We start from the raw sequence: 26,193 nt of genomic DNA on the forward strand, positions 1-26,193 counted from the left end.
AGGGACTATTCAAATGTAACCTCCATGAGGGCAAAGGATTTGAGCCAGCCAGCAGCTGAGAGATCTAATGTGAATAATGGAGGGCAGGAGGGCATGTGCACTTGAATGACAGTGACTTGGTGACAGAACCTTTAAAATGCTCCCAGATGAGCAGAGTGGCTAAAGTAATCTCATTAGGAATTATTCTGCCAGGTGATAAATAACATTAGTAAAGCAAAGTTCAGCCTGAATTATCATTTGGGATAAACCTGGATTAGCTAAGAGCAGGAGTTTCTCCCATCCATTCAAATGCAGTTATTTATGGGGCATTATGTGTGCAAAGCCCTTTGCCACATCTCAGGAGCTGAGAACTGGAAGGAAGTGCAGGTGTCAGCCACCAGGTTGCAGGTGGGAAAGCTAAAGCCCAGAGAAAGTTTACTTGAGAAGGTAGGGAGCCCCAGGCCTGCTTCTAGCTCTGCCTCCTCAGCCCTCACAGCTGGGCAGAATTCCAAAGTCATCAGCTGGACCAGGCTCTGTACTACAATACCCAAAGTAACATTTCTCAATTCAACAAGGGGCTGGACTGGGATAGGTCCCCACCTCTCTGTGCTACGGGTCCCCAGGAATTGAATGACTTGGCCTCCCTCCCAGACCCCAGCACACAAGCTCCTGCCTTCCAGCAGATCCTGACTGAGCTCACAACTGTCTGCTGACCCCTTGTGGTCACTGTGGGATCTGTCCTGGCCCAGTAGCCTGGGCCTTGGTTGCTCCTCTGGGACATTCTGGCCTAGTAACCTCACTTCTCAAGGCGCTTTCCCACCACTTACCTTGTGGGGTCCTCCCTACAATCCCAGGAGGCTAGGAGAGCCAGGATCCCCACTCCCACTTTACAAATGAGTGGCAGCATCCTGCAATCCAGTCCTAAATCCACCATGAATTCCTTACTTAACCTTGACAAATCAGTTCCCCTCTCCCTGCCTCACTTACCCACCAGTAAAATAAGAGAAGTGACCTGCACCAGGCAGCCCTAAGGTTTTTTGAGCCCCACAAACTCCTAGAGTGGAGAGGTGACTTGCCCACCCAAGGTCAGAGTGAAGCCAGGCAGAAGCACTCCCAGCCGGCAGGCCACCCCACTTCTCCCCACTGATCAGGAAAACTGAGAGGAATCACAGCAAACAAGAAAATGAGTTCTTCCACCTTTGTGTTCTGATTATGTGCTGAAGGGCCACATGGATAGTTGAGTGGATGGATGGAGGAATGGATGGATGGATGGATGGATGGATGGATGGACGGACAGACGGACTACTGGGGTGGATATGTAAGAATTCTGGGTTCACTCTGAGCTGCAGCTGTAGCAGCCAGCTGCCTCCCCCTGCTCCCTGACAAGCTGCGGCTATAATTCTAGCTGTCTAGCCCCTTGGCAGCCCACATTCCCCTGCTGGGGTTCCAAAGCCACTGCCCCAGTCTGACAGCCTGGAGCTGGGACCCGCCATGAGGGGATTGAGTCTTCATTTAAGACTTCCTCCCCGCCATGTCACTGACCACCGTGGCCAACAGCAGTAGCCAGGAAGAAAGTCAGCGGCCAAGGCCATGAATAGGCCCACAACATGGGTATCCCTCACAGAGCAATTTCTGCAGCCAACAATGGCTGGAATTGGGTTCGGTGCTGACAGTGAGGCTCAGGATCACCAGAGTGACTGGATGGTATGGAAAGAGTGTGCCCTATGCATTTCATGGGCTGGATCAAACGTACTGACTCTGAGCAAGTTCCTTAGCCTCTCTGTGCCTTGGTTTTCTCACCTGTGAAATGGACATCATACCTGACAACTATTGTGAGGATTGAATGAGGTAAAATATGAAATGCCTTGCATGAAACAGGTGCTCAGTAAATAGAAGCTCCCTCCTTTTGTTCCAGGTCATGGAGAAATTCTGGAAGGAAAACAAGGTCCACTGTGCACCCAGTACATTTTATACACTGGGAATTTTTTCCAAGTACTCTAAAGTAGTAACATGCATGTGGTGATAGAGGAGGAGGGAATGAAATGTATTTTCAGCAAGAATTAAAGGTGTGCTGAAACAGACTCGATCCCTTTCAAAGAGATTATATTCATCTGTGCCCTGCCCTCAGCATAGCTCCTCAGACACAAAAGATATCCCACAGAGATTTCCTGAGGGTGAAACTGGGAACATGTCTTCACAGCCAGTGGGCAGTAGGTGGGACTCCTGTGCCCTACTTCATCTCGCTCATCTCTATCTCCCTAGCCCAGCCTAACTCTCCTTAAACAGCCTATCCATCCCAGGATCACTGACAAGGTCTTCTTAGCCACCTGGCAGAAGGCAGACCTGGGCTTTAGTCCAGCTGCTATTACAGCTGAGGCTCCTGCAAGACCATCTGTGAAATCATGCTCCAGAAGGCTCTAGGTCCCAGGCCCTCCACTTTCAACTAGAGTAATAAAGATGGGGAACTTAACACATGGTGGTTAGGAGATGGTCTTCAGAGTGAGACAGGCTTAGGGTGGCTTTTGTCACTTATTAGGTGCCCAACCTTAGACAGGATTCTTACTCTCTGAGCCTTCTCACCTATAAAATGGGGCTAATAAAATTACCCACTTTGTCATTGGGAGGATTCAATGACTCATGTTTGAAAAGAGCTGAGCCTTGTGCCTGGCACATGAGTGCTAAATAAATGTTAATATGGCAAAAGTCTTGATTACCATAATGGGCTTCCAGGCAAAATTTCATTTGAACTAATAGTTTCACACATGTGTGCATGCATGCATGTGTATCCACTGAACTAAAGAATCTCTAAACCTCCTTAACTTCAAGATTCTATTTCTTGAACAATATCATCCCATCCAACACCCCTCCATTCTTTCCTTGCTGATTTTTCTTCTCTTTAAACTTCTTTTTCCCACCCAACAATTAAGTGGAGTCTCCAGAATTCTATCATGTCTTGTTCCCTGCTTAAATGCAACATCCCATTTTTAATTTAAAAAAAAAATTAATGTTTATTTATTTTTGAGAGAGAGGGAGACAGAGTGCAAATGGGAGAAGGGCAGAGACAGAGGGAGACACAGAATCTGAAGCAGGCTCCAGGCTCTGAGCTGTCAGCAGAGAGCCCAATGCAGGGCTCGAACTCACAGACCTCGAGATCATCACCTAAGCCAAAGTAGGACGCTTAACTGAGCCACCCAGGCACCCCTTTTTAATTTTTTTTTAACATTTATTTATTTTTGAGAGATAGAGACAAAGCATGAGTGGGGGAGGGTCAGAGAGAAAGGTAGACACAGAAGCCAAAGCAGGCTCCAGGCTCCGAGGTGTCACCACAGAGCCCAACAAGGGGCTCAAACCCACAAACTGTGAGATCATGACCTGAGCCAAAGTTGGACGTCCAACCGACTGAGCCACCGAGGTGCCACAACATTCCCTGGTTTTTAATGTGAAAATGGGAAGACTAAGTCCACACAATCAGAGGTGAAGTAGTGACCTATAACATGACTCATTAGGTTGACATCTCAGCTCCACCACCTGCTCCACTCCCAAGGATCCCCCAATCCTTCCAGCCACAGCAAGAGAATGCAAAGACCCTCAGCCAAGGCCAGCCATCCAGGGGAGAAGTGTGCATGTGGCTGGAGGCTAGACTGGGGTAAGGCTCAGAGAGAATGCATAAAATGAGATCCAGGAAGCAGGGAGACCCCGGGGACAGTTTGGAGAAAGAGGGGCTGGGGCTGCTCTGTGTGTCCTGTAAAGACTCCAGGATCCCCAGAGCCTTTCCCCTTTCCTGGTACATCAGCTGATGGTCAAGGGAAAATATTTGTGGAAAGGAAACAAATACACCAAATTTAGGAAAGACACCAAAGCGCTAACAATGGTTGATCTAACAGAAGAGGTCTTTGGCAAATGTGGTCATATTGCTTGTATGATAAAATTTAAACATTGAAAATATTAAAATAAAATTTAAATATTGAAAATCAATTATTCTAATCAATTGTGATCAGCCAAGGAAACAGATAAGAGTCTGGGAAAAGACTGCTTTTACCCCTACTGAAAAGCAGCACACTCCAGTTCTCAAAGGAAGACCATAAAGGAGGAAAAGAAAAACATCATGAACATCTCCCCCTCCCCCTCCATCTGCAGGCCACCTGGGCTGGGGACTCCTGGAAATTCAGCCTAGAGGAAGGTCTGCTGCCAGGCAGCAAGACTGGAGAGGGCATGGTGAGGACAGTGAGAACAGCCACTGAGAGTACTGATGTCCTTACCTAGCAGGTGTTGTGATGCAGAATGACCACTCCATGGCAGTAAGGAAACCTGCTTCTAGTTCTCTGCCATTAACATGCTGCATGACCTTGGGTATATCAGGTCACCTCTCTGGCCTCAGTTTCCTTATCTGGAAAATGAGGGGACTTGGTTAACTTAAAAAATATATATATACTAGGCCCTTGCTCTATGCACTGTGCTAAAGCTATAATACAAAGAGGAACCAGTCGTTTATTTAAAAAAAAACAAAAAAAATAAAAAAACACCAAGTGCCTACTCCATTTACTAGGCATTGTGGTTACAGATGAGTAAGTCAGGGTTCCTGCCATTAAGACATTCACAATCTGGTTAGGGAGACAGTGAGCAAACAAGAAATGGCCAACCATATACTCAGTGCAGACAGAGGTGTGGGCACAGGAAGGAGTGGCCTTTTCCACTGGGGCCAGGTGGGGCAAGTGTCACAGAAGAAGCCTGGACTGAATCTTGGAGGATCCTTCGTCCCTGCTCTTGAAGTCCGTACCATCTAATCGGGGTTAGGACAAATGCCCAAACAGCTACCACCTAAGGCAGAATGAAGCCACCCTGGGTAATCCAAGTTCAGAGGGGAGAAGAAACCCATGTGACAAAGGCAGGGTGGGAGAAGGGTCAGGCAGGAGGCAGAGGAGGTCAGAAACACTTTGCAGGAAATGGCATTGAGATAAACTGAAAGATGAAGAGTTTTCTGACAGCCCTGGGGGGCTGAAGGAGTGTTCTGGATAAGGGGCCTGTGCATGTAAAGGCACAATGTGAGAACTGTCAAGAGTGTAGTTGGAACAGCAGGCAGGCCAGGAAGTGAGAACTGGCAAGGCTGGAAGCCAACGGGAGCCATCATGATAAGAGCCATCAGCAGGCCCCAGGCCAACCACACCACACACCACATCCTCACACCAGTTCTTGGAGGTTGGTTCCCTCACTACTAGCCCACTCTTTCAGATAGGAAAACAGAGGCTCAGAGAGGTTACAAAGTCACACAGCTGAGGGGTAGCAGATATAGCCCTTAACCTAGGTCTGTCCAATGCCCCACCTTGACCCCCTTACCACTAGGCAGTGGCACTATTGAATCCTTCCCATTTAAGGTACTACTGTCCCAGGACACCTGGCCTAACATTTCACTTCAGACACATGGGTACCAGAGGTCGATCTTTGCCTTAACCATGGAAACCAGCTTGATTCAGCCTCCTCCCAGTTAGGCAGCTACAGGACCTTCAGGATCACCTTTACCAGAACAGATGGGATGGGTAGGGGAAGGAATATTACAGTGGCTGAGGGTTTTCGTGCTCCACTGTCCACTGATCTTAGTTTATTATGGTTCTGTGATGGTGTAGGCTGGCTAGTTTCTAAGTCTCCTCCTCCTGTAGTCTAGTGTCATCATGGTTCAGGGGCAGATTATTCTGCCTTGACTAGGGTGGCTGGCTTTTCCTGTGAGGATGGAGGTTGAACTGGACCTTGCATACTTGGATGCTATCCAGGTACTGCTGGATGTTCATGGATTCCCGTCTCCAGCACCCCAGCTTTCTGAGCTGGTCGGTCATGAACTTTTTCTTCAGATGGTCATACAAGTGGCTCATCTTTCTCTTGGTCTTGTCTGAAGCTCTTATCTGACAAAAAACAGAGGCGACGTTAGGATGAAGAGGCTACTTCACAGAAAGAGAAATGCTCATGCTGCTGATATGGGGGTGGAAAATGTGCCAGATGGACCCAATATTCCATAAATATATTGACTCATAGGGAACCTCAGTTTCCCTATTTGTAAAATGTGGGCATTGAGCTAGATTACCCCTAGAGTACCTCCAACAGTCTGCAGCCCAGGGGCCTGATTTTGACCTCAACATCTCTATTTGAAAACTGGTCAGAAAGAGGTGCGGGTGGGGAGGGTGGAGGAAAAGACCATCTTGTTCCTCCTCCTCTTCAAATCCTATCACCCCGTCCCTATGATTCATTCAGTGCTTACCACATATTGTCTGCGACATCCTCTGTATCACACTGAACTCTACTTATTTCATCTATCATATCATTTCCGTCCTGTCCCCAACAAGACTAGAAGCTCTGGGAAGGCACATTCTCTATCTTATTCACTCATGTACTTATTCCAATGAGCTAGCTGTGAGGAGGATACTAACAAAAATCAACCACAGGTCTTCATAACAACTACAACATAGTCAGGAAGGTGGGGCACATGCCCAAATATTTCTAAGTGAGGCACAGGGTGCCATATCCCTAAAAATACAGAGTTCAAAGAAGGGAGATATCAAGAAAAGCCTCCTGTAAGAGTGACATATAAATTGGGGTTGGGTTTTGAAGGATGGGGAAGCGTTGGGCGTGTGAAATAAGAATCAGGTGGGAGGTGATCTTGGGGTTGACATTTTCACAAACTCTCCCAGGGACTCTAAAAATGGATGCTGTCTCAAAACCCAGCAAAATATAAGCAAAGGAAAACTCCATAAAGGCCAGTCAGTGTTGCCATGATTATGTGACAAAGGGAGTTAAAGAACCTAAGTGGATCTTGGGAACAAGGGATAAAGAGGGAGGGTGGGTGATTTCTCTCTGTGTGCTCAGATTATTCCCAAGACACAAGGCCTTTGCTGTTCTTGTCAAGGTCCTGAGAAATCAGTGGCTAGTCAAAGCTGCCTCTTTGCCTAATGTGCCTCTTTTCCTTTCTGTGGGGAGACAGAAAGACTGCCATGCTGGGCCCTTAGCAAGTCACCAGGTCTACAAATAAGGAGAAGATAGTCTTTGTCCTTAAGGGAAGATGTCCCATACCGTGGTCAGTCAGACCCAGGTTTGCAATTCTACAATGATGCACTGTATGATCTTAATGAATTTACTCCATCTCTCTGAGCCTCAATTTCCTGAACTAGTAAGTAGGTTAATAATACATAATGGACACTGAGTATCTAAAACACATAAGGGCTCGATATAGCTTTAAAAGGAGAACTTCTGGATGGCTGGAGGGTGCTTGGCACAGCCCTCTGGTACATATAAAGCACCTCAGGAGAGTCTCCAGTTATAGTATCTCAGGGATCCTCAACCCATTTGCCAGAGGTATAACATCCCCTCCCCCACTGGTTATAGGAATTGACCCCCAATCCATCCTGAGCCAATCAGAATAGCTCATACCCACTGGCCACACTGACCGGGGCAACAATGGACCAGTGACACATCCTGGGCCAATAGGAGTCCTTCTCCAGGAATTGTCTAATGTGAGCAACAGTGGAAACACTCCATTTCCTTTCTAGGCTACAGGCCAAGGTTTCCTGGGGCCATGCTCCCCAGGGATAGCCAGCCAACATGCAAAAAGACACAGGAAAGAGATGAAAAGGGAAAATGGAAGATACATCCAATGGTATTGGAGCCTCTGGCTCCTCTCATCCCAAACATTGGTGATCCTGCCCTACCTATCCTTGATTATGTAAACACATTGTTCTCTATTTACTTGTACTAGTTCAAGTTCAGTTTGAGTCACCTGCAACCAAAAGGATCCTAATAGATCCTAGTTTACAAATGAGAAAGAGTCCTACAGGAAATGTGATTCCCCAAGGTCACACAAAGCTGGCTTGCCCATTGCCAAGTCCACCCTCTTTCCACTAACTGTGCCATTGAAGTTTAGCAGAAGGAGAAACACCCAGACCCCTGCTCTTCTTTTGGCCTCTAAGACCTTTAAGAGGATTTAGCATCATCTCCTGAGCCTCTTCTACTCTTTTTAATGTCAGAATCTCATAGGCCCATCCAGATTTGGGCCTGGAATGTTGGAGAGAAGTCAGTAGAGTCAAGAAGGGGGCAGCAACTCAACTCTGGGCTGCCTGCTCTGCTTGAAGAAATGAGTACATCCTCATAGTCCATTGTGTTCACCAGCCTCTTCCTAGTGCCCAACACAGTGCCTATCCCAAAAAGTCCCTAATGATATATTTAATGAATTAATTGAGCCTGTGTGGTGAAAACACTGTTTTCTTTCCCATTCTTCTGTGGGCTTTTGGGTAAGCAGGTCTAACCCTACTTAAAAGCAAAAAAAAAAAGGGGGGGTGGGCTTCAGTTCTCCTCCGGAAAACAGGGGGAATCTCTGAGGGAAAAAACAGACCGAATAGTGTTGATGCCACTTCAAACTCTAAGACCCAAGATTTCTTTCTACAGGATATAGTAGAATCCATTTATGGATTCCCTAAATAGAGAAATAACATGATTGGAGGGGGAGAAATGCCACAAGAGCCAAGAAACAGAATCCTCTCCCTAGCTCCCGCAGCCCAAGAATAGCTAGGACATCTGGGGTAAATCAGTAACCCTGAATCTCAGTTGCCTCCTCTGTAAAATGGGACTAGCTTTAAAGCACCTTGATGGCCCCCTATCACCTCTGAGATCTGTAATCTGCACCCCCAAGGCTACTGGGGAGAGTGAAGTGAACACGGGTCAAGCCACTAATGTCCTCTAAGCCAAAAGCTTTTGATGACTTTACCTCCATCTCATAGACTCGTTGTGCACTGAGGTTGTCACGAATAATCACCGGGGGTAAGTTGCTCTTGGGTAAAAATTTTTTCACTGCTGCTTCACTGGAATTCATTAAGCTGGAAATGGAAGGGAAAAGTGGTGCGGGGTGAGATGGCTGGGGACATATGGCAGGGCTAGGACAGGGACTGATTTGCTGGGGTCCTAGGGGGATGACTAAGACTTCTCCAGGATATTCTTAGGAGAGACACAACTCTGTCATAATTGTCAGAGGAGCAAAGGAGTAGGCCTAGGCTACTCCTCTTGCAGAAAATGCACTAAAGGGGTATTTCCTGGATGTTGAAAGGAAAAGCCATCCTGAGAAGGATGTAGAAAGGCCCATAGCAGTCCACAAGAAAAGTGTGAACAGGACTCAGAACTGTCCTCAGAAGCAGCCATCTTAAGGAGAAAATGTAGGATGAGATGGAAGGTGGGGGTCTTAGTGGAAAGGAGCAAAAGTTGTACGATAAGGGTCAGAGGGAGGTGAGGAGGGGAGCATTTGCTCCAGAGCCTAGGTCTAAGAAAGACTGGAAGGGGGAGGGATCAGGGGAAGCAGGGAAAAAGAGAGGTTTGGAGGTTAGGCTGGTTAATAGGGAAATTCTAAGGGAAGAAGGTTTGGAAAAAGTCTAGAAAAGTGAGGGAAATCTGTGGTGGAGAAAGGCTTGAGAAAACTCTCTGAGATGAGAAATAAAGATGGGATGGGAGGGAGGCAGGTGGGGTGGGGAGGGGAACAGAATGGAGCCAAGTGCTCCAGGTGAAACTAGAGATAAAAATTTGGCCAAAATGAAGAATTTGGGTCAAAAATGGATATGCCAAGTTTTCACTTTTTGATAATTTGGTTGCACCATGAAATGGTTTTGCAAATATGTACCTTTAAGTGTTTTTGCCTATTTCAAAATAATTCTTCATATTTTCTTCCTAAAATTTGTAAACTAAATGTACAATAGGGAAGCAATTGAATAAATCATAATTAGGTCATGCAATAAAATACTATGCAGCCATGAATAAAACAGACATCCATGGTGTATTAGAGGAGGGGGGAGCAGATAGGTAACACAAGAGTGAACTTTCTTGTGACAAAATTTTCCCCTAAAAGATGTATCACTATGTTGTGGTACATATATATGAATGGATCAGGAAAAATATACACGGTGGTTGTATGTGGCCATACATTTTGCTTGTTTGTCTGGTATGGTTTTCCTATAAGTGTATATTACTTTGATAGGACAAAAAGGGCAATTTTTAAAGGTTAAAACATTTTGAAGGATTAAAAAATGTTTTTCTAGTTTACTTTCAGCCAATTTCAAAGTTTTATGAATGTTTTTACATTTTCAGACTAGTATAAACAAATGTCCCCAGTCCCGCATTTACATTTTTCTGACAGCAAAGGCATGAAATGAAAAAGGCTCACATACAAAAAGATGCTCACATACGAAAGTCTCCTAATTCCTTTTTTTTTTTTTTAAAAAGACCAAAAATATTTAAAGGTAATATAAAACACTCTTCACCCACTCAGTGGTGCACCAAATTTACCAATACTTCCTGGGAAAATTTAAAAGGGGGGGGCGGGGGCAGTGACTGTACATATCCCCTTTCAAGTAATAAGTGGTCATTTTGAACCAAATTGCTTTCCAACCCAAAGCCTTTGTGGGAGCCTAGAGGATGCTGCCAGGGTTGTGGAATGGACGGGAAGGAGGGGAAGTTTGAGTCTGTGGGGACTGGAGCTGAGCTGAGGGGCTTTGTCAGGACTACTGGGGAACAGAGAGGCTGAGGACGGGGATGTCAGAGGCCTGAGGGGGCCTGGGACTTGCTAGGCTCTAAGGAAATTCAAGGCTGGCCCAAAGGGCGCTGGGGACCCTGGCGCCACGAGATGTCAAGCTTGGGTGACTGAAGGGCCCGGGAGATTTGGAAGACATGTGGGTGGGAGATGGAGATTCCAACTTTTCCTGGGAGTCCGGGCTGAGGGCGTTTGGGCTCCCGGGGATGCGAGGAGCTGGACTGGGAAGGAGCTGAGGGGCTCGCACCTGCGAGAAATCCAGACTCTCTTGTAGTTTCACGAAGTGCCAGGCTCTGAGGGGCTCGGGGCTCTGGGAGAGCCAAGGGTGGGGGTGGGGGGGGCGGGGGGGAGTCCCAAGGCCGCTGGGGGAGCGGGGATCTGAGAGATTTCCAGGTCTGAGCAAAGCCCTGGGCACCTGGGCCGCACCTGAAGAGCACCGGCAGCTGCGCTGTCCGCGGCCGCAGGAAGCAGATCTGCGGGTGGGTCCCTACGTTGATTTCGGGGTGAGAGCCGAGCCTCTCGCGCTGGAAGGTCCAGGCCGGGGTGGTGCCGGAACTGGTGGTGGCCTGGGCGGCGGTCAAATAACCCAAAGGCGAGCCCAGGTTCCATGTGACCGAGGGCCTGGGTTGCTGGGCAGCCGCGTCTACCACACTGGAGAACGACTCAGAAATGGTAACCAGATGATAAGCCATGCTCGGAGGGCGCGGGCGGACACAGAGTGAGTCCCAGGGCGCACACGTTGCGCAACCCCAAGCGCGTTGCCCGGGGGACTAGGTGGGACCTGGAGGCGGGACTTGTGCCGGGAGCCCCGGGGGCTGCGGACGCGGCAGGATTGTCCCTCGGCGGCCGCCGTACTGCGGCCGGGCGCGTTGCCGTGGAAACGAGCTGGGCGAGACTCAGCGGGCTGCGGAGAGCGTGGCAGATACTACCTCACCGCTAAAACTGATGTGGCCCGGGCGTGATCGAGGGGCGGGTAACCTGGCGAGGGCGGGCGGGACAGCTCCAGAGAGCGGAGAGGAGGCCGGGGTTTCTCCGAAGACCCGGCCCTGAGGATCCCTCACCGCGAGGAAGGACCATCGCTATGGAAACCAGAGCGTGGGACGGCCCGGGATTGTGGCTCCCGGATGGTGGTGACGGGTCTTCTCTCTCCCCGAGACCCTCGCCCACTTCGGGAGAGGTTGCTTCCTGAACGAACCTGCTCTCTCGCCCACGAGAGAAAGGTAAGATTATGGGGGTCTTAACACTCAGCAGGCGAAAGAGCCTATTCCAACATTAACTCCCCCAGGAAACCTATGTGACTCACCCCTGGAAGGGGCTATTTGCTCTGGTCAACCCGTGGACCTCGTTCCATGCTTTTAACCCAGTATTAATGAACGCCCCGCGGTGTTTGCTGACTTTTCTCGCCCATAATGAGACCATAAAGATCAGCTTTAGGACCTTGCTTCGTGACCCTAGATAGATCCTTTTCTCCTCTTTATCTCACTTTCCCCGTGTGTATAATGGAGATACTAACTCCAGACACCAGCCTGTTATGTTGGTTTGAAGACAGAACCAGATGAGGGAAGCCAAAGGCTTTGTAGGCTATAAAACGGTGAAATTAATCTCCACCACCCTCCCCTTCATGCTGAATATTTTTCAAATCTTTGTGTCATTTCTTGAGGCAATCATTGCAACTCCCTCACCCCCAGCCTGAAATAAATCCTTTTACTCTTCACTCCCATAATGCCCTGCATTTCAACGTCCTTAACAGCAGCTAGTTACCATAGCTTACTCTGTGCCAGGCCCTGTTAAGCACTTTACCTAGGTTACCTCATTTCATCCTCAGAAGATCCTTATAAGATAGGCACTGTTTTCCCTGTTTTCCAGCTCTGTTGTGCTTATTATTGTCTATTTAATGTCTTCTGTCTCTCTTACTGGACTTTTTGCTCTGTGAGGAAGGGCCATCACTCTCTTTTACACTTGATTTTCCTGGCACCTAATACAGAGCCTGATAAATATTTCTTGACTAGCATGAAAATGTCTCCTCCCATCACTACCCTCACCTTCAAGAGAAGTGTATTCTCTGCAAACTTTTTGTCACTGTGATCAATAGCATCCTCTATACCTGTTACCCACTGGGCACTAATTTTGGGGACCCTCAGTCCACTTTTCTCTGGATTTTCGGGCGATAAAGATCCTTCATTTTGGGTAATGGACATCCCATAGCATTTAGGCTTTCAACTGAGTTTTGAGGGGATTTTTCTCTGCCCCCACATGACCTTTAGAACAAACACCCCATCTGCCATTCCTGAGGTGAGCCTGATGCTTTGGGGCATTGGCTGGTAGGATTTGCCTATGTAGCCTTTGGCCATCCTCTCCAGCAGCTTAGGAATCATTCTTACTTCTACTAAGCTCTTTGCCCAAATTCTAGACAAAAAAAAAAAAGCCAGGGAACTCATCTTTTCCAGAAGATCTCTCAGAACGCCGAGTTGTGGCTGTTAGAGTCATTCCTTCGTTTAACAAATATTTATCAAGCACCTACTTGTAGGGACACAGAACTTAGCATTAGTGATATGGTAGAAGTAAAGATAGTTACAGTGAATCTCAATAGAACTCACAGACAAATCAAGGCAAAACCCCATCTTCAGGAAATGGTAGGAAGAAAAACACTCAGGGCTTAGAAAGCCTGGAGCAGGGGCTTGATCAAATGTGGGAGAGGGGTATGGTTCCAGGAGGTTTCCCTCAGGAAGTGACCCTTGACTAAGATCCCAAGTCTTCTGCTGAATGGAATAGATCAGGATCTGATAGGCTTGTAGGGAAAGAGGGTTCTGGGCTGAGAGAGCAGCAAAGGCCCTGGGCCAGAGAGAACCAGGTGTCCATAAGGCACTGCTAATGGCTCAGCCTAGCTAAAGCCCTTCAGGATGTAGGAAAAGCTAATAAGAGGCTAGAGATGGGCAGGAGCCAGACCACAAATGGCCTTGACAGCCAAGCCAAGGGGCTCTATCTCATCCTGACAGTGGGCAGCTATTAAGCAGGGGAACAGAACTTCTGCTCCTCATTTGTCTATGCCTGATGAAGGCTGCTATTTGGCCTTGACAAGTGTGCTTTAAATATGAATATTCCTATTTCAGTGGAACATGTGAAAATGTGCTATTTTTTTTTACAGCTATGTTCAAGACTAGGAGAGTGAAGGGCCAGGGATTTCTTAGGAGAAAGCAGGGCTATGCCCCTCCATGGGGTGCATGCCACAGCCCTGCTGCACACAGCATCATGCTGGTGTAGCTTGTCTACCTGAGGCCCCTCTGCTTCTCTGCACTTGCTCCTGGGAGCTGCTATATAGTGTGCCTTATGCTGGCCTCCAGGAAGCTTTCAGCCACCCTCTTCCCCAGGCATTCCTTAGAGGCAAGGTGTAGGAACTTGGTTAGTGATGTAGTATTCTGTGATTTACGTCACTTTTACAGGGGCACATCTGGTCTCTTCAAAGGGGTAGTTCTTGAAGGGGGGAAGCTGAGACCCTACGTCCTCTTATACCACTAGTGACTCCCAGCACAGTAGGCTCTGGTACCATATCACTGGTTCAGAGTCTCATGATTTAAGCATAAAGTCAGAAGAGAAGTAAAGCTGTGTGAGAAGTTCCCACTTAGAGGGAGAAGAGGGCCGTGTGAATCTAGGTAGAGAGGCCAGGCCACATCTGATGGACACCAGTCAGCCTACCCAGCTAGAGACATGGAGCCCCTCAAGGGAGGCCTTGAGTTCCAGACTTGAAGATAAGTTCTCTGGCTAATTCTGCTGTGATGGCCAGAAGACCACCTTGGGGATTCTGCTGTAGATCCATCCATCCATTTCCCAGGAATCCCCTGCAGTTGGCTTTCTGGCCCAGCTGGGCTCCTGCTCTCTAAACATTCTCTCCCTCCTTGCAGTTTCCCATGGCACAGCCTAGCAGAAAGATGCAGCCTTTGTGCCTCACTGGCCGCTGACCCACTGGCCTGATGACAGCACCCCCGTGTACCTTTCCGGTTCAGTTCCGGCAGCCATCAGTCAGCGGCCTCTCACAGATCACCAGCAGCCTATACATCAGCAATGGGGTGGCTGCCAACAACAAGCTCATGCTCTCCAGCAACCGGATCACCACGGTCATCAATGTCTCAGTAGAAGTGGTGAACACTTTATACGAGGACATCCAGTATGTACAGGTGCCAGTGGCTGACACACCCATCTCACGTCTCTGTGACTTCTTTGACCCCATTGCTGACCACATCCACAGTGTGGAGATGAAGCAGGGCCGCACACTGCTGCACTGCGCTGCTGGCGTGAGCCGCTCAGCTGCCCTCTGCCTTGCCTACCTCATGAAGTACCATGCCATGTCCCTGCTGGACGCCCACACGTGGACCAAGTCATGCCGGCCCATCATCCGGCCCAACAATGGCTTTTGGGAGCAGCTCATCCACTATGAGTTCCAGCTCTTTGGCAAGAACTCCGTGCACATGGTCAGCTCCCCTATGGGAGTAATCCCTGACATCTACGAGAAGGAGGTCCATTTGATGATTCCACTGTGAGCCATCTCACCAGCCTCTGTGCCCAGGTCAAAGGTGCAGATCTGCTGTTGACCGAGATCTGAACTTAAACGTTCTACTGTTGTTACAGAAAAAACAGATGATGCCTTTTATAAGGATCAGAAAAAAAAGGAAAGGTGCTGTAGTTTTTAACCTTATTATCCATATCTTCAAAGATTAAATTCACTAACTGTACGATGGTGCAGGTAAGTGTCCTACCCTGTGAGTGACAGGTCATGGCTGCTGGCCAGATGGGAGAGAGAGGCAAGTGCCCAGGACAAATGGACCAGTGCCTAAAGCATATGGCAAGCTTGGAAGCCTGCTGCCCTCCCGCAGACCGACCAACCCACAAACGAGTCAGCCACCATTCCACTTCACTCTTTCAAACCCAAAGCCAGAGCCTTAAGCATCATGGCGCCTCCTGTGCCACTCACAGTCAGTGCCAACCTACTAGATAAATGGCCTTCAGGTGGTGCTCTGGGAGCCCTGGGGGCCCAGGCCAACCCTGCTTCTACCTTCAGCCACAGGGACCCAACTCTGGTTTTCTGGATTGGATTTACACATGACATAGTTTTCAAAGAAAGCATTCCATTGTATAAAACTAAAAAAAAAATTTTTTTTTTTAGTGCTATTGTAGGTGGCAAGGTCTCAAAGTACCCATGGCAGTCCCCCGCCGGCCTTTGATGGTGGCATTAGTTTCCTTCTTAGAGGCACACGTGGAGAGCAGGCCTGACATCAGGCTTCAGGGGTTCCTCTCACAGGTCTTGATTTGGAAGGCCAGAGCTGCAGACTGGAACCTAGCCTTGTCACCTCCTCCCTATATGATTTGGGACCTCTTGGAGCCTCAGCTTTCTCATCTGTCCAAGCAATTACAGCCCTTTTCTCCCAGCATTGTCATGAAGATTCAGCAATTCCTTAACTTGGTGCCTGACACATGGTCAGGGCTTATGGTAGCAACTCTAGGCATGAATGATGCTTTGGCCCTGCTGGTCCCGGTTATCGCGGTCATCCTCACAATGGCATTTCCCCTATCTTTGCACAACCCTTTACTGTTTACAAAATGTTCTTCCAAAAAGTCCTCCTGTGTGAAAAAAAAAAAAAATGGTTTAAGTCCCTTCACACCCTACTTTAGAAGAGGCCTAGCTTCTTAGCCTTTTCAGAGTTCCCATTGCATTTAATCCATGCATGCCCTGGGGGTCCTAAAGCAAGGAGCACTCTTCCAGATTCCCCACAAAGGCCTTGTTTAGATTGCTGACCACTAAAGCCAGTGCCCTGGGCTGGCTAACCACCTGGGTCTATGAGGGCACATGACAAAGGGACAAATGAGTGGGCCCAACCTATAGAACCTGAAATCCAAGATGGTGTAAACCTCCCAAGGACCTGAGGATCTGACTCAAGACCAGCAATTCTAATCCAGAGGTTTTCAAATGAACAATATAGGAGACAAAAGCACAACTTCTCTGTGGGTCGAGTCCAGTGGAAGCCAAATGCCTTCTACCCCACCCCCACTTCCATGACGGGCATGCCCAAGGGTACAATTTTAGAGTGTGGGGGAGAAGGAAAATCACTGCTGTAGACTGACTTCTCGTTTTATAGGCAAATAAACAGACCCCCAAACACCAGGGCTGGTGTGGCAGAGCCCCCACAAAGCAGACTTTCTGGAATAAACACAAGGGGGAAATTTCTTCTATAGCCTTCTTAAAAAGAAATTGATTGGGACATGTTTTATCTTCATTTTTAAAAACTTTGAATTAATATACCATAAAATTAACTTTTTTGTATGTACAGTTCTGTTTTAACACATTTGTGTAACTACCTCTGCAGTTAGAACACAGCAGTTCCATCACCCAAAAAATTATCTGATGCCACCTCTTTGTTGTCAAACCTTCGCTCCACTCAAGCCTCTGGCACACACCAATCTGTTCTCCATTCCTGAAGATTTGCCTTTTCTAGAATGTCACATCCATAGCATCATAGAGGATGTAATCTCTGGAGACTGGCTTCTTTAGTATGTCTTTGAGATTCATTCAGGTTGTTTTTTATAGCTAAATAGTGTTCCAATGTGCAGATGTACCACAGTTTGTTTTTTAACATTCACCCATTGAAGGATATTTGGGTTGTTTCCAGTTTGGGGTGATTTTGAATAAAACTGCTACAAACATTTGTGTATAGGTTTTTATGTCAACATAAGTTTTCATTTGTCTAGGGTATATGCCAAGAGTGGGATTGATCAGTTATATGGTAAAGGTTATATTTAACTTCACAAAATAACTACCAGACTTCCAGAGTGGCTGCATACCGTTTTGTGTTCCACTATGAGAGATCCACTTCCTCACTAGGATTTGGTATTGCCAATACTTTTTATTTTAGCCATTCTGATAGATGTGTGGTATTAGCTCAATTGCATATTCCTAATGGTTCATGATGGTGAGCATCTTTTTGTGTACTTAATTGCCTTCCACCTGCCTTCTTTGGTGAAATGTCTATTCAGCTCTTTTGCCCATTTTAAAATTGGACTGTTTTCTCACTCTTAAGGGTTGGGAATTCTTTATATATTCTGGATACAAGTCATTTGTGAGATACAGATTTGTAAATATTTTTCCCAGTCTGACTTGTCTTTGCATCTCTCTTAGAAATGTCTTTTGCAGAACAAAAGTCTTTCATTTTGATGAAGGGCTACTTGCCAATTTTTCCTTTTATAGATTGTTGTTTTGGTGTCATGTCTAAGAATTCTTTGCCTAACCCCAGAGCACAAAGCTTTTCTCCAATATTAAAGATTGGGGGGTTAAATTTTTCACTTATTTTTATTATCCTTTGGTATAAGGTGTGAGGTTTAGTTTGAGGTTCATATTTTTTTCATATAGATGTCTAATGGTTTCAACTACATTTGTTGAAGACTGTCTTTATTGGTTGCATTTGCTCCTTTGTTTAGGTCTATTTTGGATTCTTTATTCTGTGTAATATATGTATCTTTCTCTTCACCTGTACCATAACTGTCTTGATTACTGTGGCTTTATAGTAAGTTTTAAAGTCTGATAGTATGAGTCCTCCAATTTTTCTTCTTTAAAAAAAATTGTTTGGGTTATTCTGGTTTCTTTGCCTTTCATATGAATTTTAGAACCAACTTGTCTGTATCAACAACAACAAAAATAAACTTCTACTGGGATTTCAATTGAAAATGTGTTAAATCTATTGGCCAATTTGGGGGAGAATTGCCATCTTTACTCTGTTGAATCTTCTGATCCATGAATATATTATATCTCTCCATTTAGTTAGTCTTTGATGTCTTCAATCAGTGTTTCGTGGTTTTTCAGCATACAAATCTTATAGATTTTACTGTATTTATACCTAAGTATTTCACTGAGAGGGAATTGTAAAAAAAAAAAAAATTTTAATGTTGGTTTCCAATTGTTCATTGTTGGTACCATATAGAAATACAATTGATTTTTGTGTGTTGGCCTTGTATCCTATGACTTTTCTAAGAACATTTTTGTAGATTCCTTGGCAATCTGCATGTAGACAATCATGTAATATTCAAACAGAAATCGTTTTATTTCTTCCTTTCCAATCTGAATGTCTTTATTACTACACTGGCTACAACTTCCAGTATGATGATGAATATGGGATGAAAATAGACATTCTTGCTTTGTTCCTGATCTTAGAAAATGTTCAATCTTTTACCACTAATTATGATGTTAACTATAGGTTTTTGTAGTTAAGGAAACCCTTTATTAAGTTAAGGAAGTTAGGGATGAGTAGGAAAGTATTTTCTCTTCTTCTGTTTACTGAAAGAGATGTATGAATTGGTGTTATTTCTTTAAATGTTTGATAGAATTCACCAGGGAAACTGTCTGGACCTAGAGATGTCTTTTTCAGAAGTATTTAACAATGAATTCAATTCTTTTAATAGTTAGAAGGTTGTTCAAGTTATCTCATCTTGGGTGAGTTTTGGTAGTTTGTGAATTTTGAGGAATAGCTCCATTTCATTGAAATTGTCAAATCTATGGATGTAGACTTATGTGTGGTATTCCTTATTAGCTTTATTATCTGCAGGGTTCACAGAGATATCACCTTTTCATTCTTTGTGCTGATAATTTGTCTTCTCTCTTTATTTCTTTATTAGTCTGGCTACAGGTTTATCAACTTTTAAAGTCTTTTTAAAGAACCACCTACGGGGCACCTGGGTGGCTTAGCCGGTTAAGCTTCCGACTTCAGCTCAGGTCATGATCTCGAAATCTGTGAGTTCGAACCTTTGTTGGGCTCTGTGCTGACAGCTTAGAGTCTGGAGCCTGCTTTGGATTCTGTGTCTCCCTTTCTCTCTCTCCCCCTTCCCCGCTCGTTCTCTTTCTCTCTCTCTGTCTCAAAAGTAAATAAACATTAAAAGAAATAAAGAACTACCTATCTTGTTTTTTATTTTCTCTATTGTTCTTCCCTTTTCTACTTCTTTTTTTTAATTTTTTATTTACATTTACTTATTTATTTTTGAGAGACAGAGAGAGACAGAGCACGAGCGAGGGATGGGAAGAGAGAGAAGGAGACACAGAATCTGAAGCAGGCACCAGGCTCCGAGCTGTCAGCACAGAGCTGGACGTGGGGCTTGAACTCACAAACCACGAGATCATGACCTGAGCTGAAGTCAGATGCTCAACCAACTGAGTCACCCAGGTGCCCCAATCCCCTTTTCTACTTCTTGATTTCTGTTATTATTTCTACAATTCTGCTTGTTTCAAATTTATTTTGTTCTTTTTTCTAATTTCATAAAGTAGAAACTTAGATTATTGATTTCAGACCTGCATCCCATAAATTTTAATATGCTGCATTTTCATTTTGTTCATTTCAGAATATTTTCTAATTTCTCTTGAAATGTCCTCCTTTACCCATGTATTACTTAGAAGTGTATAGTTTTAATTTGTAAGTATTTGAAAATTTTACAACCATCTCTCTGTTATTGGTTTCTATTTAATTCCATCATGATGAAACATCATAAGAGGACATCATAAGTCGTATGCTTTCATTTCTTTTAAATTTGGGGCACCTGCATGGTTCAGTGGGTTAAATGTCCAACTTCGGCTCAGTTCATGATCTCTCAGTCTGTGAGTTCAAGTCCCGCATTGGGCTCTGTGCTGACAGCTCAGAACCTGGAGCCTGTCTCAGATTCTGTCTCCCTCTTGCTCTCTGCCCCTCCCCCGCTCATGCTCTGTCTCTCTTGCTTTCAAAACTAAATTTTTAAAAAACATGAACTTTTTTTTAGTTTGTCAATGTTCACTTTATCATGTAGGATATGGTCTATCATGGTGAATGCTTTATGTGCACTTGAGGAAAAAAGGTTATTTTCGATAGAGTGGTCAATAAATGTAAATTTATTGATTGAAATTTATTGATTGATGGTGATGGTGGTGTCAATTCTTTTACACTCATCCTGATTTTCTGTTTACTTATTCTACTGATTACGGGGAAAAGAGTGTTGAGATATTTAACTGAAGTTGTAGATTTGTCTATACCTCCTTTCAATTCTATTAATTTTTGTTTCATGTATTTTGAAGCTTTGTTGTTAGGTACATACATATTTAGGATTGTTATGTCTTCATGGTGAATTGACCCTTTTTCAATATGCAATGTCTCTTTATCCTTCTTAAGTTTTTGAAGTCTACTTTGATATTAATATAGCCACTCCAGCTTTGTTTTGAGTAGTATTTGCATACTTTTACATCCTTTTACTTTGAACCTACTATATCATTACATTGAAAATGGGTTTTTTTGAGACACATTATGGTTGCATTTTGTTTTTACACATCCAATAGGTCTTTAAATTGGTGTGTTTAGACCAAAATTATCAATATTTGGATTTAGGTCTACCATTTTGTTTTCCATTTGCCCTCTTTTCTATTTGTTTCCCGTTTCCTGCTGTCTTTCGGATTATTGAATACTTTTAAAGTATTCCATTTTAATTTTATACAGTTTTCTTAGAGGTTACACTAGAGAATATAATATACATACTTAACTTTTCAGAATCTATTTAGAATTAATATCTTAATCACTTCCCTTTGATGTTCAGTGGATAATGTATTAGTTTTCTCTTGCTGCTAGAACAAATTGCCACAAACTCAGTGGCTTAAAACAATACCTATCAATATTTCACAATTTCTGTAGGTCAGAAGTCTTGTTGGGCTTGACTGAATCCTTTGCGTAGGGTCTCACAAGGCCAAAATCAAGATATTTCATAAGGCTGAAATTACATGCATTTTTTTGTTGTTGTTGTTGTTTGTCTTGTTTTTTACTGGAGGCACTAAGGAAGGATTCTGCTTCCAAGTGTATTGAAGTTGTTGACTGAATTCAGTTTCTTGTAATTGTAGCACAAAAGACCCATTTCCTTGCTGTCAGGTGGGGGCTGGTCTTTTCTCCTGGAAGCTGCCCACATTCCTTCAAAGGCTTTCCAGCAGGTTGAGTCCCTCTCACACTTTGAATACTGTGACTTTTCCCTCTGTTGCATCACTCTAAATCTAGCCAGAGAAAATTCTCTGTTTTAAGGATTCATGTGATTAGATTAGGCCCGCCCAACATTCCAGATAATATTCATATTATTTTTAATGTTTTTTTTATTTTTTATTTTTGAGAGAGAGAGAGAGTATGAGTGAAGGAGAGGGGCAGAAAGAGAGGGAGACACAGAATCCAAAGCAAGCTCCAGGCTCTAAGCTGTAAGCACAGAGCCCGACACAGCGCTTGAATTTGTGAACCTCGGGATTATGACCTGAGCCGAACTCAGAAGCTTAACCGACTTGGCCAGCCAGGCACCCCAGGTAATCCTCATTTTAAAGTCCATAAGCTCAATTAGATCTAAATGTTCCTTTTGGCATATAAAGTAACATTCACTGTTTCCAGAAAATTGGGCAGGACATCTTTGAGAGGGTTGGGCATTTCACCCACTTGATCTATCTTCAAGTTTACAGACTTTCCTCTTTCATCTCCATTCTGCTACTAAGGCCATCCAGTATATTTTCTAATTTTGATGAATATAATTTCTTAGTTTAAAACTTTCTATTTAGTTTTTTTCTATAGCTTCTATTTTTCTGCTAAGTTTTTTCATTTCTAAAGTCTTTTTCCAATAATTCCGTCCAGGTCATCTCAGTGTTCAGACTTTCTTCGTTCTTTCTACATAGAGTAATTTTGGATTGTATCCTGAACATTTTGAATACTATGTTATGAGGCTGTAGGTCTTAGTTAAATCCTATGGAAAATGGTGAGTTTTTGTTTTAGGAGGCAGTTGCCCCATTGAAGTTCAGTTCTGATCTGCCTCCTATAGACTGTTAAAAACAACACTACAAACACAAAGCACAAAATGGAGTCATTTATGCTGAGCCCCATGTCACCAAACTGAGACTTTATTTAATTACAGTTTTGGCTCTACCAGAAATGGAATATTAAACCAGTCAATCAGAAGTTGCATGATCAGTACTAGTTAGGTAATCTGCCTGATAAATCCCTGCCATCCCCTAAAGAAAAATTACCTTGCAATAACCTACCCACTGTTTTGCCTAAAATAACTTTCTTGTACCTGCTCCCTTCTGTTTAAAAATGTCTTTCATTTTGTACAACTCCTTGGAGCTCCTTTCTTTCTGCTAGATTGGATGCTGCCAGATTCATGAATTGTTGAATAAAGCCTATAAGATCTTTAAAATCTACTCAGTTGAAGTTTGTGTTTTAAAAGAGCCATAGTTCCAACGTCATTTCAATTTTCAAAACTTTTGCAATGTAGTTTAGATCTGTCCTAAGTTTGTGCCACTCAGGGGCCAGTCTGTAATCTGGGCTACCTAGTTTAGTTCTGGAAGTCATTGGAATACTGTTTAGAGTCAGATCCATGCATGGAGCCTACCAGTTCATGTGGAACTTTATGGGATCTATTTCTCAAGCTCTCTCTTCTCCACGATCTCTGCCACACTTACGAGTTTTCTAGACCACCCATTCCCTGTTCCTCCAGCTAGAAATCAGGGCCTTTTGGTCTGCCTGCTCTGCAGCATACATTCTGTGACTGGGTCTGCTCGGGGGCCAAGCAACAGGATGAAGAGATAAAAGGTAATGAGAATTCCTCCCCCTGCCCCTCCCTTCCTCCCTCCATACACACTTTTCTTATGGCGACAGTTCTTTTGTTCAGAGAGCAGGATTCCCCTCAGAGTTTGGTATGCTTTCCTAGCTGCCACTGCCACTGCTGCTGCCCTGAGTTCTAACTTAAGTATGAGGCTTGCCTGGGGATAGGGCAAAAGAAGAGAAAAGTCGGGGTGGGGGGGGAGGATTTCCCTTACTTTGTTCTAAAGGGGCCCTCCTTTCTACTCCTCAGACCAGGAAGATGGCTTCTCTTGGACTGTTTTCTTCCACGTCCAGTGCACAGGTCCAGGAGTCACGCTGCCTCTGAGACCAGGCCAGGTGATACAGGAACAAAAAACAAACAGGAAGCTCACCGCCAGATTGTTAATACTTCAAATCTGATTCCCTTTCCCAAACCACCTGCTACACTTTCATTTTCAGAGTCCTCAGAGAGCTGCTCCATTCTGTCCAGTGTTTTTAGTTGCATTTGGGGGAAGGACAGATGATGCTTACTCTACCTTACTCAGAACTGGAACCCTAAGAAATTTATTTTTAAAAATATGTGCCCATTTGCAGAAAAAGGAAAACAAATATAGTCCACCTACAATACTATCTTCAGGCAATAACGAAGTCAGCATTTTAGTGTACTGGTATATTTCCTTCTATGCATTTTTTTTTTTTTTGTAGTTGGAGAAATATAATTTTGGATCTTCCTTTTGAAAATAATCTTTTTTTTTTTTTTTAATTTTTTTTTTTTAACCTTTATTTATTTTCTTGGCACAGAGTGCGGACGGGAGAGAGTCAGATGGCAGGCACAGAATCGGAAACAGGCTCTGAGTGACGGGCATGGAGCCCGATGTGGGGCTCGAACTCGCAGACAGCGAGACTCGACCTGAGATACAGTCAGACGCCCAACCAACTGAGCCACCCAGGCGCCCCGAAAATAATCTTTTTAATTTTCAGAATTGGTTGTGGTAGGACCAGGATTTCACATCCTAAGTGGAAGAGGTTGAGATCAAGGGCTCTTGGGAGGGTTCAAGTCCTTTTCCCAAAAAGTTCACTTCATTCCTTCAGACTCAGGAGAGTAGCCCTTTACTCAAACAACATAGGAAAAGTAGGTCATGTTGGAGCTTTGACATAGTCCTGTAATAGGGGAAAATGAAGTGATCCTCACAGCCCAACATCCTGGCCTGGAACAGGGATTCCAGGTCTCTGTGAGATTTTATGAACCTTTAACTTTCCCACTTTATTTTTTTTAAGCTTATTTATTTATTTTGAGAGAGACAGGGACTGTGAGAGTGGGGGAGGAGCAGAGAGAAAGGGAGAGAGAGAGAGAACCCCAAGCAGGCTCTACACTGCCAGCACAGAGCCTGATTCAGGGCTCAAACTCATGAACCTGTAAAATCATGACCTGAGCCAAAACCAAGAGTTAGACACTTAACAAACTGAGCCACCCAGGTGCCCCTAACTTTCCCACCTTAAAAGTCCAGAATTACTTTCTTTCTTTATGATGAATTAAAGAATTAATGTGGTTTAAGAAGTTTCTGTGAAATTCATAATACCCTGTCAGATAAATAGTGACATGATAGTGGCCCTGGTGATTTCCCTGAACAACATGTGTTAAGATGGTGATCCTATTACAAACCCCAAGGACAGTTAGCTCTCGACCCTGAAGCACACAACCCTGCTTACCTATCTCTGGGATATTACATCCAAATGCCCTAAGAATCCTTCAAACTCCACCTCTGGATTTAGGATCTATATCACGTAACAAGCTTGAAAGAGAATCAAAAGATGGATTTTCATCCTGCTTTGTGAGTTCAGACAGACCCTGGAATTTTTCTGGAATTCTGCCCACTCTGTAAAATGCAAGTGACAATGGCATCTATGGTGATTCTAAGAATGTGTCCCACAGACCTCCAATAACAGAAAGAAAAACTGACCAAGGGCAGGGTGAAATCCATCACCATGTTTATGCTGAGGCTTGATTTCCCTCAAACTCCTTCTAGCCAGTTCCTGAGTACAGCAGGGATGTACTCAGTAAGGCAGACCCAGTCCTAGGAGACGTGGGACTCTTCTGGTTGGCTTCTTTGGCTCAAGGACTCTGATGGCCCTGCCGAACCTTCCTTAGACTGCAGCATGGTCAGGAACGTTTCTCCCCAACCATGCTCCCCTCTCTCCTCCACTCAGAGTCTGATTTAAATCATGATCTGACAACTCTCCCAGCCTCCCCAGCTTCCTTCCCATTTTCTCTCACAAACGTTTGCCCTCATAAAACCCTTGTACTTTTCATTCCACCTTGGTGTCTGCTTCTCAGAGGACCCAGAGTAATACACCATCCTACCCACCTCTCAGAGTTTCCAAGAGACACCCAAAGCAGAAAGCTCTCAACACATGTAACAGCCTCTTGCCACAAATCTTTTTAGACTTCCCCTTGACAAAACATTTGTAATTCTTTCCCCCTGAAGACAAAAATGTTTTGTTGACTGAGCTGGGGGATACCTGGCTGGTAGCTTCTATGACAGACACTCCCTGTCAACCTGAGCCAGACCCTGCATACCTCCATAACTTCACACCCTGGCTCTGTTCTCAGAGCACAGTGGGAAGCAGGATATGGCAGAATCCAAAAACTTAGGAGGTGAAATCCTAGCCCTGCTGTTCATTCTTTGCATAAGATTTTTGCTATGGTCTGAATATTTGTGTCCGCACCCCCCCTCAATTCATATGTTGAAAGCTTAATGCCCAAGATGATGGTATTAGGAGGCAGGGTCTTTGGGAGGTGTTGGGGTCATGAGAGTGTACCCATCATAAATGAGATTAGTACCCTTATAAAAGAGGCCCTAGAGGGGCACCTGGGTGGCACAGTCGGTTAAGTGTCCGACTTCAGCCAGGTCACGATCTCGCGGTCCGTGAGTTCGAGCCCCGCATCGGGCTCTGGGCTGATGGCTCCGAGCCTGGAGCCTGTTTCCGATTCTGTGTCTCTCTCTCTCTCTGCCCCTCCCCCGTTCATGCTCTGTCTCTCTCCCAAAAATAAATAAACGTTGAAAAAAAATT

General features: G+C 44.8%; 2 protein-coding genes and 1 long non-coding RNA gene across 3 annotated transcripts; 1 reads left to right on the top strand and 2 right to left on the bottom strand.

The window, feature by feature from the left end:
- Positions 1-4,501: 4,501 nt before the first annotated feature.
- On the bottom strand, positions 4,502-11,220 carry CD3H5orf52 (chromosome D3 C5orf52 homolog). Its single transcript, XM_043559253.1, has 3 exons — positions 10,955-11,220; positions 8,723-8,831; positions 4,502-5,873 (listed from the first exon to the last, which is right to left on the bottom strand). Exons 1-3 carry the CDS (start codon positions 11,218-11,220, stop codon positions 5,676-5,678), a joined length of 573 nt encoding a protein of 190 aa, XP_043415188.1. The 3' UTR covers positions 4,502-5,675.
- An 84-nt stretch (positions 11,221-11,304) lies between these two features.
- Positions 11,305-18,239, top strand: DUSP18 (dual specificity phosphatase 18). The gene is made up of 2 exons (XM_043559254.1): positions 11,305-11,748; positions 14,428-18,239. Exon 2 carries the CDS (start codon positions 14,497-14,499, stop codon positions 15,061-15,063), a length of 567 nt encoding a protein of 188 aa, XP_043415189.1. The 5' UTR covers positions 11,305-11,748; positions 14,428-14,496; the 3' UTR covers positions 15,064-18,239.
- LOC122470978 lies at positions 16,065-25,950 on the bottom strand. The gene is made up of 2 exons (XR_006294046.1): positions 24,832-25,950; positions 16,065-16,141 (listed from the first exon to the last, which is right to left on the bottom strand). It is a non-coding gene; the product is annotated as an uncharacterized LOC122470978 (long non-coding RNA).
- Positions 25,951-26,193: the final 243 nt, after the last annotated feature.

The sequence above is a fragment of the Prionailurus bengalensis genome, chromosome D3 (assembly GCF_016509475.1).
Source record: "Prionailurus bengalensis isolate Pbe53 chromosome D3, Fcat_Pben_1.1_paternal_pri, whole genome shotgun sequence".
In the NCBI taxonomy this organism is placed as follows: Eukaryota; Metazoa; Chordata; class Mammalia; order Carnivora; family Felidae; genus Prionailurus; species Prionailurus bengalensis.

Coding starts and splice junctions, on each gene's coding strand:
- CD3H5orf52 (XM_043559253.1), bottom strand. CDS start 11,220: ATGGCTTATCATCTGGTTACCATTTCTGAGTCGTTCTCCAGTGTGGTA. Junction 8,832..10,954: donor CAGCTGCCGGTGCTCTTCAG/GTGCGGCCCAGG, acceptor TTCCATTTCCAG/CTTAATGAATTCCAGTGAAG. Junction 5,874..8,722: donor AACGAGTCTATGAGATGGAG/GTAAAGTCATCA, acceptor GTTTTTTGTCAG/ATAAGAGCTTCAGACAAGAC.
- DUSP18 (XM_043559254.1), top strand. CDS start 14,497: ATGACAGCACCCCCGTGTACCTTTCCGGTTCAGTTCCGGCAGCCATCA.